Raw genomic sequence first — 15,004 nt, 5'->3', positions numbered from 1 at the left:
GTAAATGATCCGTTCTTGGTTAGATTTGTTAAGGAGGCTACCAATTGTGAAAACCCGCTAACGAACCTCCAGTAGTAGCTGCATAGAACCACAAATCCCCTCAACTGCGTCAAGTTGTTGGGTCTAGGCCATTCTTGGATGGCTTTGATCTTATCCTCATCAACACTTGCTCCATGTTTGCTGATCTTGAAGCCCGAATATGGGATTTCTTGTAACCCAAACTCACACTTGGAAGCTTCGGCATAAAAGGACTACTACTCTAAGATTCCCGACACTTCATCTAAGTGTTTAAGATGATCTTCCCAAGATTTTCTATAAACTAAGATGTCATCAAAAAAGACAAGAACAAATTTTCTTAACTGGTGAATAAACACCTAGTTCATACATGATTAAAAAGTTACTTGAGCATCTGTTAAACCAAAGGGCATCACCAAAAATTCATAGTGCCCATAGTGACACCGGAATGCTATCTTGTGTACGTCTTCATCCCGAACTTTGATATGATGGTATACTGAACACAAATCAATTTTGGAGAAGAAGCTGGCTCCATGTAACTCATCAATCAATTCATCAATGCGTGGTATTGGATAACGATTCTTTATAGTATTCTTATTGAAAGCTCGATAATCAATGCACATCCTCATGGTTCCATCTTTCTTCTTGACCAGCACTACGGAAGATGCAGAAGGGTTGGAACTAGGTCTTATATGCCCCATGTCAAGTAACTTTTTAATTGCCTTTTTAATTTATTCCTTGTAAACCTTCGGATGGTGATATGGAGTGATCATCACCGGTTTTGCCCCCTCTTCAAGTACAATGATGTGCTGGAAACCCCTACTAGGAGGTAACCCGGGGGGGTATGTCTCTGAAGACTTTATTATGTTTGTCCAAAATAATTTGAATCTGCATGTTGTTAGCACCTTCTTTCTTTGCATCATTGGCATTAGTAATAAGGCACATTGCTGCCCAACCTACTTGTTTCTTATGGAACACCCACTCCATGTTTTTGGCTGATATTTCCATTGTTTTGTTGGAAATTCCCTGCAAAACTATCTTTTCCCCATTATATAGGAAAGTCATCTCCAACTTCCGATGGCTAATCTGCATGCAACCATTGACAACCCAGAACTACTTCCATATCCATGTCAATCACATAAAAATCGTCCTTTAACTTATATTCCCTTGTAGACAATTCCATTCGGGGAACCTTCTGGGTGCAGGAAAGAGTAGTCCCATTGGCTACCTTTACTCCAAACCCTTCAATTGGAGTTGTGTCCAAACTAAGCCTCCCTTACTATTTCTTCATTTACATAATTATAGGTGGCTCCACTATCAATGAGGATGATAACTCATTGTCCCTTCAAAATGCCTTTTATGCGGAATGCAGTATAATGTGGTTCTCCGGTAAGATCTGCAAGTGTACCCTCTTCAGGCTTCTCAATTTTGTATGTTTCATTTTCGACATCAACTGCTTCACTTTTTGCTTCATCATCGGAGATTACCTCAATATAATGTATTTCCCTTTACCTAAGCATCGATGCCCAGGTTGCCATGGTTCCTTGCATGTAAAGCACGGCTTCTTTCGTCTCACCTCATTTCTACTAGCTTCCGTTTGATTGGGCCTTGCTAAAGGCACTCTCGAAGGTATTGGAGTTTTTTGAAAAGTTTTCTTGAACTGTATGGGTGGAATTGTCCTCTTACTGCTGAAAGTATCCTTGACCACTGAATCCTCTAAGTTGAGAGTTGTTGTGATGGCTTCTTGGAATGTTGATGGGTTTAAGGCTTTAAGCAACCCCTTAAGTGGCTCAACTAATCCTTCTGCAAAGGGTACTATCAGCGTCCTATCTGTCACATCAGGCACCATTACCACAAGGCTCTGAAATTTTGATACATAATCGTCCACTCTACCTTCTTGCTTCAATTGGTCTAGGTTACAGAAAAGAACTTCGAGGTCAGTTCTATCGAATCTTTCCATCAGCCTTTGGCTGAAATCTTCTATGGTGGAAAGAGTCATGACCTTGAGTTACAAGCCCATAGTACCACCACTGGTGGGCTAATCCTTCCAAGTGTAAGGTGGCAAACTTTATGGCTTCTTCTTCTATCATTGGGTTTAATAAGTGTCCAGCTTTTGTAAACAAGATCTTGCTGTAGTACTACTTGTTCCATCAAAATTAGGTAAAGTAATTTTGCCCAGGCGTTGTTGAATCTCTTTTCTTCCATCATACTCCTTCCTCCTATATCCACCTTTTGTTTTCAGTCCAAAATACTCAAGGAAAGACATGTTCTTCTTAACTGCTTCGCTTAACATACTGTATTCTGCCAAAAGGCAATTCATTTCATCAGTCTGGTCGGGTTGATCCTTCTTGATCGCTTCGTTTGGCAATAAATTATCCCTAAATGTTTTGGCTCAATTCCTCTCACTACCAAGGACAGATTTTGCTTGAAATTGCTTCCTTCACCCTAAAAGATAGACTTTCCTTTATCAGCAACGCTTCCTTCACCCCTCTCATCAACGGAATTCCTGCCATCTTGATTCTGTTTAAGCCCTCTCGGCAATTAGGTGACTTCCTTTAATGTCTCTGCTAGACCGAGATGCAGGGTTTCAGAACGCTTAAAGAAGGCCCTTGCTTCTTCTGTCTTCATCATTGTCGCCCATACTGGAACTCTTCTTTCTCTCTCTGAACATACCGCTGTTCCCTTTCACTCATAAAACGAACCCACCACTGGCAGGGTTGAAGCTCCGATGAAAGTGTAAAGACCTTAAGGTTTATATGATCTAACACTGTTTTTCTGAACCAGTAACTGGAAATTCAGGAATATATTTGTTATTGAACTGATATAGAATTTTCTTTACAGCAGCAATTTAAGCTTTCAGATTACACAGAACTCAATATAGAATTCGAACAGCAACACACAGCAGAGGATAGCTCTTGAGGGTTTCGTCTCAAGACCATATAGAGCTCGAACAGCAACACACAGCAGCAATGGCGATCCCTTGGGGGTTCTGTCCCAAGACCCAAATCGTGCACAAAGGCAGAACAAAATATTCAGCATCCCGAAAAACAAAGTAGAGTCTTCAATATATACCAACTTGGGGTGGTACATTAACTTGTAGTGCAAGGCAAGTAAACGATCTGATTGCCTTCAATGAAGGGATGCCAGTCTATAAAGAGGCAAACCACAGTTAGTAGCGAGTTGGCTGAAGTTGGTAGAAGCTTCCAATTTACAAATAGTGGCAGACAGTTGGCACATAGTTGCCAAAAAGAAACCCTAGGGCGGTTTGTCCCTAGAAGACAAAGCAAATCTGATTTGGCCCCCTTCAAGTAGTTGGTAGAAGACACAAAACAAAATTTGATTTTCTTCAAGAAGCTTCAAGAAGTCGGTTGACACTACAAAACAAAATCTGATAGGCTGTCACAACAAAACAAAATATAATTTTTCTGCTAAAGGACAAGAGTGCATAGTTGGCAGCTAGCATTGCCGTCCAAGCCAAGTGGCCCCATTTCACAGGTTCATCAGAGAAAGACCTGCTTTCATATGCATGACTTCATTCAATTTCCGGAAGTCAGTACATGGAGGCATCAATATTCCACACTATATATTACATGAGAAGGTGCAATCTCCACAAGTAATTACATAAACCCTTTGGGATTCCACCATACATTACATGGCCAGGTCAAAACTCCACTTCTTAAATACATGACAAGCCCTAGCTTCCACCTTGCATTACATGAGCAATTGATTATCCCGATCTGCATTGCATAGGTTCATCAAATCCATGCCATTCATTGCAAGACCACTTAAGACTTTTGGAATTTAATGCCCAAGCCCTTCTTGTCTCCACCATGCATTACATAGGTTAGTCTAAATTCCACCTTGCATTATACATACTCACATCAAAACCACAACCTGCATTACACAAACTTGTGAAAATCCCACCCAGTTATACACAAGAGGTGCACAACCCCGAAATCATGCAGAAGGATGCTCAAATCCCACTTTTTTACATGCTGTAGTGAAAATCCCGATTTCTTATATAATCATGCCTAAAACCCGAAATCAGAAGCAGAGTAGATATAAAATTGGATTTGGATTGCATACTGATCATAAAATCCCGCCATGTATATATAGGGTGTGCAAAGGGTAAATATACTGCCAACCTAAAGGTGAGCCAATTTATTTGAAGTGTGAGTAGGCCGACCAGCATATGCAAGGTAAAATGTGTGGGAGGGGAGTAAGGCCGACCCAAGGTATCGGGCCTCACTAGACATGAAAATAACTACGAAACTCGGGGACGCGTCCCCTACCTGAAAACCCCCGTCCCAGTCCCGAGGACGTTTCGGGGACTTGGGGACGGCCAGGGGACATCCCCCCCTGTCCCCAAATTGTCAGAATTTTGAGGGGACGTCCCCGAAACGGGGGGGACGGCTGGGAACGGATTGGGGACGGCTAGACCTCCCCCACATCTAGAGCTAGGGAAAAATATTAAAAAAAAAATCGTATTTTCAATTTTTTTTTAATTTTTCTAACATGGGCCCTCTATATTGAAAAATTTTTTAAAACGACTATCAATTTTTTTATTATTGAATTTGAATAGTTATGAAATCAAAATAAGACTATCTATATTTTATTATTTTTCTAACATGGGCCCTCTATCAAAAATTAAAAGGCAACATTAAATTTATTAATTCATATCAAATATTCATAATTTTAAACTAATTCATATTATAAATTTTAAAATTTATAAATAGAAAATAAATTACATAATAAAATATTAAATAATAAATATTATACTTTGCTTTTTAGTATTTACTTAGTACTATTTTGATTTCCATATCGCAATTGACAATGAAACAATATGGCAGCAGTGTGGCCTTCGGCCATTTTGTATGTTATTTCTTTAATATATATTATGATATGCATATTGACAATGTGAATGAATTGAAATTCTGAATTATGAGTGCATATTGAGTATTGAGTCTCTTGATAATGTTGTATGTTCGATGTTTGCATTCTAAAATGTTTTCATAGTATCATACACATGCTATATCCATGTTTTCATACGAATATAATGTATAGATGCATGCTTTATCCATGTTTTCATATGAACATTTAGAATTTTCCTATATATTTTAAATTTTCCCTATATTTTATATAGCCGTCCCCTTTGCCGTCCCCCCCCGTCCCCAAATTTGGCAATATAAATTGTCGTCCCGGAAACTCGTCCCCCCGTCCCTCCGTCCCGGAAACTTGGGGTAACGTAGGAAAATAATGATGTAGCGCATGTAATAAGACCGACTCGGTTTAGAAAATACATATGAAACGTGGACAAAGGTGTATGAAACATGTAAAGAAATAGAGCCTAGCCAACCCTTTCTTATGAGGTGATTAAAGCATATATAGGAGTGAGAACTCATATTTGTTACTTCACAATTCAAATTCAAACATAAATCCATTAATTCAAGGAGCAGATCGAGGTATTAAGGACACAGGTGATTCGAAATAAAGAGCAGAAATTGATTACTTTCACAATAGTTTCTGATCATCATCAGCGACATTAAGGTTTTAAAAGATCAATTCAAGTAAGAAAGATGCCACGTGATGAGGAGTAAATGTGGAAATTATTTTCACAGCTCAAACACCATTCACTCCTCCACCTACAGTTTGCAAAAGAGAACAAAAGACATTGAAACAAGGCAGATCAAAGGAGAAAGACCAAAACTGTTGTAAAAATCAGAGCAGATTTTATTTCATTCATTAGCAATTTCTGTTTTGTATTATTAATACCAATCATTTCCAGATTTTAAAGCAATTTAACAAGAGTAATTTCCAGATTTCAAGTACAAAGGCAAGCAATTTAAAGTGCAATTTCCAGATTTGAATTATCATATTTTTTCCTTAATGTGTTCTTTTGTAGGAACATTGCAAGCGAACGATAGTATAGAATCAAATTCACAATGTGGAAAAATTGCAAGGGAGCGTGAGGAATGACCGATGCGAAAAATGATGCATAAAGAAGAGACACTTCACATGGGGAAATCAAATCATGTGAAGGGGCCGATGGTGGAAGATTCAGCAAGGCAAAGATGAAAGATGACAATGAAGGTAGAAGAGGAGCTACTCCAAGGAGGCCTTCACAGTATGAGAGACAAACACTTCACGACTTAGGATGAAGAAATCAAGATGATAACATGCAAGAAGAAGCTAAGTTCAAGTAATGCAAAAGTGGAGATCAAAGTCAAGATCTAAGACCCAAGGAAGATGAAGACTCTGCCACATGGCAAACAACATACAACAAGAAGATCAACATCATGGATGAGCAAATATAAGAGATGAAATGCTAAAGGAAGAGTAAGATTAATGCATTCGAGGAGAAGAAAGATGATTCCACAATGTTAAGGGAGGAAACATTCATACTCCAAGGATGAAAGGACCCTACAATGCAATGAAGAATAGTTCAACCACATGGAGGATCGAGTTTGTAAGAACCCTAAGCTTATACAGTCATATTATCCCTGAATTTTCTGTTTTTTGTGTAATGACATTTGGTCAAACACTTTGTATGCAAGCTGTCTTGTTTACTTTTTGAGTTTGGATTGGATTTGATAATCTTGTATATTGCTCACAATAAATGTAAACATATGTTTGTAGAGTGCAATATGGAAGAAATGCAACTATAAATTATCGATTATAAATTTCAAACTGAAATAAGCTTTCTTTTCAAGTACAGACATCTAGCTAAATATAGATGATTATTTTCATTCATTCCTAACCAGAATCAATGTTCTTCTGACAATTATTCAAGTTCAGCAAGTGCCTTCTATAAAAACATCATGACTGACCTCTCATTCTGGAAAGGTACGATGCAACATACTGCAAGAATACAACCTCTGAATCACCTCTTTGATTTTGGATTTACACAGTATTCTGGCTTGTCTTTCAGCAGAAATTCCTTGAATGATGAAAGCAACCTCAATCAGGTTAAACAGTTCCCCTTTAACAGCTGAAGATATACTTGATGAACAATGATTCATCTATGAATGAGTACGGTAAGCTTTAATTAACTTCGACCTTGTCTTCTTCTTATGCTGCGACCCTCCCAATCACAACACAGTCTCTTTTTAATCTCTTTGATTTCGGATTTAGCCTTTGCACCTGCGCTGATCCTGGTGATGGGAATCACCTGTGAATGGAGACGTCCATGCCCTAGGCGCCGCTTATAGCTGTTAAATCTTCACGAGCTGCACCCAAGGTCAAGCTCCAAGCTTTGTCAAAATATGATGCTACACTCTGGACATTAGGGTTTCATCCCAACCATCCACTGTGCTAGGGTTTTCGTCCTAGAAATGAGAAACAACACGCCTTCCAGCAAGTTCGATAAAATGGAGATTAAAATAGCATGAATGAATGTCATCCGTCTAAACCCAATTCACTTTATGTTTCGCCTTTTACCTTGTTTGCATGACTTCATGTAATATTAATAATATTTCATTGGAATAAAGTTACCCCACTTATATAAATCGACTTCATAAAAAATCCTTGACTTGGCCATGTCGCTTTACACCAAAAAGTCAGGCTTTGATATGTTTTCACAAAGGCACGAGAATAATTATATCATCTTCCATAAGCCGTTCAAGTTATATAAATTTTCACTTAGCTTTTACAAAAAGAGTCGCCCCCCTTGACACATTAATAGGTTGGCCTAGGAAAAATTTAAATCATCACTGAAGTGGCCCCATTAAAATAACTAAATATGAAAGATTAAATACTCTAGCTTTTGACCCTTTCATATTTAATTATATTTTTTTATTCCCTTATAAATTAAATTTAGCTCTAGCCTAAGGAAATAGTAAAGGCTAGAGAAAATCAATCTTTTATTTGCTCGTCAAGTGGAAGGGAACATTACAGAGTTACACCAAGAGGCAAGATCAAGAACTAAGACATGAAAAAAGATGCTACAACAATCTTGAATTTCCTTCGAAAAATCCAAGATAAAGGTCAGTAACAAGGAGGTAATCCCAGTCAAGGACATCATGCACAAGTAACAAATACGGATGGAGGATATACTTGCAACGACCACACATGAAGATCAAGCAATAACATCATGAAGGTGAGAGAATAAGAAGATGAATAGCAAGGAATGCATCTCACAAGCGGATAGTTTTAGAAGAGTTAATCAAAGTTAGAAATTCATCTAATGGAGACGTCAAGAATGATGCAATTCGGGAATATGACCCATCACATTCATCTAAGGATTGGATAATATTGAGTATCAAGAGAGATTGCTTGTGATGAGGTCTACATGGCGTGCAAGTATTTGAGGTGGCATCCAATCATCATCAACTAATCAAGTTACTCCAAGTCAAAGCGTCTAAGTTCAATGAACCCGACTCATCCCAAGAAGGACAACTACACGTGTAGGGCACTAAGTTCAATGTACCTAACCTCATTTCTTATTGGTCTTTCACCTAAAAGGACGTGTATTCAAAGCAATGTAATGATCTCATTGGTCAAAGAGGAGTTAGTTGTAACTAACCCTAATTAAGGTTTTATTGTTAAATCTTGGTCATTAATTTCAAATCAATCTTGGCCCTTGAATTGTAATTGGGATGTCTATATAAGGCATCACCTTCTCAATTGAAAAGGTTAATAGTACAAACGTTAATAGAATAGAGTAGTAGGAGTAGAATACAAGGGAAGATATGGTGAATTTTCGAGCATTATTTCAACATACTACTTTCATTGAAGATATGGTGAATTTTCGAGCATTATTTCAACATGTTGCATGGTTTCTACTTCTCAAGTTTCAATTCAAGTTTTAGATAAAGTTCATTGATCTTGATGGAGAAATGCAACGATATGTGATGAATGCCTTGGTTCATACTTATTGTGGTTTGTTGATTGTAAACTACAATGTAAATTAGCCTAAACCTTGTTATTGTGGCTAAGTTCGCTTGTCAATATTTGTTCAAGTTGCGCCAGCATTGGGTATTTGTATGAATATTTGCAATAATGAAAATGATTCACTGTCTTAGGATATCACATCAATTTTGTGTAGTTGTTGTTATCATGGCAAAGCAAAGCTTGGTTTGAAGGAGTTTATCTATCAAAGCATTATTCATCATCATCATTGTTCTTCGGATTAGCATATAGATTCTCTAAACCCTTTCCCTTTTGTCTTTTGTTTGAATTTGAGTTATTTAGTCTCCACATTCCAGCTGCAATTCATAAACGTGAGTCCCTTTGTGATACCAGCATATCACATCATATCAACTGGGTCTATCCATGTGCATTGTCAAGACCTGACTACAAAAACCTTGGGGTTGCCTTACTTGATCACATTATTTAGCATATAAATTTTCCTTGTTCAAGTGAGGACAGAATACTTATTATTTTATTCTGTGTTTGAAGTGCATAAAAAACACTTTAACAAGACTTAAGTTATTTTCTCCTCCCTAATTATCAATTGTTGGAGAAGGTGCTCCACCATCTGCAGCTGTTACAACTTCTGTAGCACTTTGGCCTATCTCATCCGCCATTTTTTCAAATAGAATAAAATCCCGTCCCTCCATTTTTGGAGCAGCAGCTGATAAGTGAACCAGAGGGTCAATTAAATGTTCTTCCTTCCTCCCATATCTTAATGTCTTTTCAACATCTCTACGGCCTATTGGAAAGGCCCTTCCTTTCTTTATGTTGCCAAACAATAGTTTGAAAAGAGTCTGTGATTGGTGGAGATTTCCCGCAGGCCCCATGCTTTCTATGCTTGAATAAAGTTGGTACTCATTTCAAGGAATACCATGATTGCTTGCAGAGTTCATTTTAGCTAGAATAGATGAAGTTAAATCCAGAATTTTGTATGTTCTTTTAAACAACATTTTTAATGCAAGTTAAAAAAAATTATAAAAACATATTGCATCTAAACTGTTAAATTATTGCATGTTGCAAATTATATGTATCTTCGGTAGTAAGTTAGCATCTGAACTGTTATAACCGTTTTTAATTACACAAATCCATTTTTTTTAATTTAGTAAATAACTAATGCTGAACATTTTTTGTACCTGTGATTTCAATTGGGTGTTGAGAAATGCCAAGCTCATTGAGTTTTAGGTTGGCTAACTTTCTCCAAAAACCCTCTTCCACTGTGCTCTGCCACGGTGCAAACTGCAATACTGAATTAGGATTTAAGTTATTTTCTCCTCCCTCATTAGCAGTTGTTGATGAAGATGCTCCACCATCTGCAGCTGTTACAACTTCTGTAGCACCTTGGCCCATCTCATCCGTCATTTTTTCAAACAAAAATCCACTCCCTCCAAATAACTATAAATAGCCTGCCAAAAAACAATATACAGAAGACAACATTATGAATTATGAAACGCTCAAATGCTAAAAGTAATCAATTTATTGATGTATGAAAGCTGGAAATATGTTATAAAACCCTTAATTATAAACCCACATGCACCATGAATATTAAATTAAGGCAAATATAACTATTATGACAGCAAAAGATCCTATGAACGGCACTTTAGACGAACAACAATATTTATTTTACCAACAATCTAACTTACAGCAGTTCATACAACTGTACAAAAGGGTACAAAACCTTGAATAGGTGCCAGACATAATGGAGCTGAAATTGTACAGTGTCTGGGGGCTACATGAACAGATCTGAAAACCTTCTTTAATGGCAGCAAATTGATGACACCAACTATTCTATCAGCCAAACCCAGAAAATCAGCCAAAAAGTATTCAATGACAGCAGATCTAAGGTCGCTTAATCCAATGTCATGCCCCTTGCTGACAACACTAACTCACAAGACGAATAGCAGCCTTAATGACAACTAAACCTGGGCATTAACAACTAAAGCCGACTAATATTACAAATAAAAAACCATTATAATAGTTATTGGAAGAGGGCCAACTAAGCCCAGGAAATTGATGGATTATTCTAAGAGGCCGACCTGACTAAGAAGAAAAAATAAATATCAGCAGTTCTAAGTGGCCAACTAGGTTAGGGAAAGGCAGCAGTCAGTTAGAAGAGACACCTCACTTGGAAGGGTGGTGATCTTGGCAAAGAGATGCGTCCCTCCATCCCTCTTAAGAGATATATAAGGCAGATCTTCATTTGAGAGAAGACATAAAACAAGATCAGCAAATGGAGTTCTGAACAGAATTCAGAATTAAGACAGCCATTTGATATTTAGAACAAAGTGTGTGGTATGCAATATAGAAAATCTATTGAATATCATGAAATCTCTCATGAAGTCTTTAATTTATTTATTATGAATTACATTGCAAATCCATCAAAGATTTAGGATAAGTAATTATATATGATTTTAGTAAAGCAATCATATTAGAAACTGGCAAAGGAAACATAATAGAAAGATGCAGGAGTATGAGTCCCCTCAATTGAGTAGACACCCATTGAGTTGGTACTTGTGGGCCAGGGATTGGATTGGTATTTGTCCGCCAAGGGGTTGGATTGTCTTGGCTGGATGTTCAGTGCCCTTGGGCTTAATTGGGGAGGATAGTCTCCCGGTATCCTATGGTGCTTTCCCCTCACGTTTCTAATATTTTTCTTAAATTCAATTGCTATGGTGAAATTTAGTAAAAGAATACTATTGCAAATAGATTGTATTGTTGTTATTGTTATTTTTGGCAAATTTTAGGTATATCCCAAAAGGAGAAATTACAATTGGTATCAGAGCATTAATCCTGCCAACCTGTTGAACAAACCTACTTAACTGCCATACAATTAGGGTTAAACTGTTTCTAATATGGTTGAAGCTATAGTGTGCATGATTACAATAAGAGTTTTAATTATTATTTTAACATTAACTGATTATTTTCCTAAATTCAATTGCTATGGTGAAATTTAGTAAAAGAATACTCTTGCAAATAAATTGTATTATTGTTATTGTTATTTTTGGCAAATTTTAGGTATATCCCAAAAGGGGAAATTACAATTGGTATCAGAACATTAATCCTGCCAACCTGTGGGACAAACCTACTTAACTGCCATACAATTAGGGTTAAACTATTCATCTCCCCTTCTTAAAAAAATCAAAGAATAAAATCAAGAAGGCCAGCTTTGCACTTCTATGTGTATGGCTACATGTCTTACATGTATGCTTCATGCCTTTTGTGTGTTTATGTATATTGCTTCATGCCTTGCATGTATGTATGATTCATGCCTTACGTGCATACTTCATGCCTTATGTGTATGTATGTACATTGCATCATTTATGTCTGACGTGTTTTCAGCATTTATTCCATGTGTGTTTTTTGAGTACTTACAACTGTTTCAAAAGCCATATTCTTGCATTCAAATTAAAAAGAGGTGCATGTTTTAGATTATAAGGCCCTTCTTTCTACAAACATGAGTCTCACAGTCCCCTAAATAACATTGGTATGACACTAATAAAAACAACATAGGGATTGTTGAACATAGCAATGCCATGAAAATCTATATGGAGTACGCCAAAGGATAGAAAGGAAGAATGTGTGATAATACAAATGCTCAAACACCATGAAGTGATAGTGTAAGAATTTGATGACTACAGTAAGTTTGCCTATAAGTTGTCATGAAATGTAAAAGGAAACGTGTTGAGATTAATAACCATTCACAATAGATTCATGACAAACAATACCAAGGCGTTAAGTCATAGGACAACAGCCATAAAATCATGTGAGTAGCAATCGATAATAACAGTACCCTCGTCTAGGGCACACCCACGACAAGTTTACAACACAAGACTAAAACTTATTGATAACATTCTCATTAATTAGTCTAGTAAAGGTGGAACTAACAACCACTCAAACCCTGGTTTAGGTATGTAATGTCCCCTTTTTGGTAGTTATATGGCGCTTTCTCATTAGCCCTTTTTGCCATGGTCCCAAGGGCTAACCAAGACTTTGCAGAGATCTGTGATGGTTTTGGCCTAGGCAAATTCAATTTCAGGCCAAACGGAGTTGATTTGTCAGAGTTTCTAGGTCCTTACTATTTAAAGTAAGTCAGTTCGGGCACAATGTTGGGAAATTTTTGGTGCATTTATTCATTCGCCTGGATTGCATTTTTTATAAAGGAATTAATTGTTCAGGCAAAAATCAAAAGTTTCTAAAGTTAAATTTAATTATTTAACTTAAAGGGTTATTTAATGCTGAAGCTAATGTTTAAATAGGAAATATTAAAAGTACCCCTTCTTTGTGGAGACATAAGGGGATAATGTTATTTTATTCTATTTCTCATTTATCCCACATTGATAGTGCTTTGGGATGTGTGCCAAAAAGAAGTGATAAATAGAAGCATTTAATGCTGGAAACTCATCTTGGAAATTGTGTTCTAGAAGATTGAGAAACTGAGATTCTGGAGAAACCTGGAAATCTTCTTGGCATTTGGGGACGAAATCCCTCGAATGTGACATTTCTCGTCTGTGAGAGACCAGGTTTGGGAAATCATTTAAAATGAAATTTGTCAATGGAAGGAGAGTTCGAATTCTTCAAACTGAACTAGGGTACACTGGATTGGTAAGGGGTTTTACTCAGAACATTGTATTTGATTATTTATGTTCTAGCTGCAGCAAACTTTCAGTTCATAAATCATATAGTGCATACTTCAGTATTTGGCATGGGTTTGATTCAGCAAGCAACTGCTTATATATAGAAATACGTTCTGGAAGTTTGGACATTGGGAGAAGTGTAGCTCGTTGAAATGCTACAACTTTGCAAGTCGAATTCTTCTAGTCTGCAAACAGTGAACTAAATTCCTTTACCAGGGCGTGGGATTTAATATCTACTGTGTGAAGTGTTACGTCTTGGGGCTGGGCGTATAAGGCATTACAGGCTGAGCGCAGGGAACACCTCTTTCCTGGGAGCGAATTCATCATCAGGCTGGGCATGTGACTCAGTGGTTGATTCTGTTTTTATCCTGCTGGGCGTGAAAAATAAGTTTGTGACTGGGCACAAACATTAAAACAGAGCAAACTTGAACTCCAGAACTGGACGTGTTTATTCCTTCTCGTGTGCGTGGAATAAGTTACTGCACTGTGGCGATCAGATTAGTCATGGTGGGAATGCTGCTCCATTACAGGCTGCGTGGCAGACGAAGGTGAAGTTGTGGAGGGAATTTGGATCGATAGGATTGGGAAGGACACCCCATGAATACTCATAATCCCAGGTTCAGTTTACTTACTGCAGTTTGAAAGAAAGTAAATGTTACTTTGAACTTAATGACTCAATTGTTAGTAAGGAAATGATTTTAAACCATAAGTGCTGAAGACAATGGATTAATTAACCATTATTTACTGTCCATAGTTCTGCTTGATATTATACAGAAATATGTCTTATGATTACAAACAAAGTCATCTTGAATACTTGTTGTTATTGAGTTACTTTCCATGAGTATATGCATGAATGAATGTATGAAATCAAACGCACCAAATTTCAACTAAACCACAGAGTACAAAAAGTAAACAGAGACAAGGATCAGTTATCTATCTATTTGACAGAATAACAGCAGTTAGTCGCAGGAAGAAAATCACATTGGTCAGACCATTACAGTGGTATCAGAGCTTTAAGACCTGCCAACCTGTGAAGGTCAATGAGTGAAAGAGAAGGAGATATTGTAAACGAGAACTCAGAAAAGAGTAGCAACCACCATTAGTTCCTGAAGGACAAACATCGTCTGGTATTTTGGGTATTAATCGAGGGTCCCCTTCACAACGGGGAGATTCTATTCCCATAATCACTTACCCAAACGAACTTCCTGTTTTTGAAGAAGTGATTCATTCTCAACAGAAAATATGGGTGAAAGAAGGGATCTGAGAGAGGAAAGGTTTATTCAGTTATTAGACACGCTGGTACAAGGGCAGCAGCTAGCAGAACAAAGGGCACAACAGCAGAATCAACGGTTGGATTTATTGACACAGATGATAACTAGACAAATGGGCATAAATGTGAATAACCTTGGTGGTCGTAACGCTGGAAACAATCAACAAGGTGGACTACA

The 15,004-nt window shown here is 37.3% G+C and overlaps 1 protein-coding gene across 1 annotated transcript in view; it reads right to left on the bottom strand.

Annotated features, from left to right (window-relative positions):
- The window catches only part of LOC131052008 (ubiquitin-like modifier-activating enzyme atg7), a 60,374-nt gene that overhangs the window by 21,093 nt on the left and 24,277 nt on the right, over nt 1-15,004 (bottom strand). The window contains exon 2 of the mRNA XM_057986617.2: nt 10,059-10,328. Coding sequence (XP_057842600.2) covers nt 10,059-10,284 — 226 coding nt within the window. The 5' untranslated portion in view covers nt 10,285-10,328. The remainder of the gene's footprint in view (nt 1-10,058; nt 10,329-15,004) is intronic.

The sequence above is a fragment of the Cryptomeria japonica genome, chromosome 10, assembly GCF_030272615.1.
Source record: "Cryptomeria japonica chromosome 10, Sugi_1.0, whole genome shotgun sequence".
In the NCBI taxonomy this organism is placed as follows: domain Eukaryota; kingdom Viridiplantae; phylum Streptophyta; class Pinopsida; order Cupressales; family Cupressaceae; genus Cryptomeria; species Cryptomeria japonica.
The sequence above is the reverse complement of the archived record's forward strand: the minus strand, read 5'-3'. Positions and strand labels throughout refer to the sequence as shown.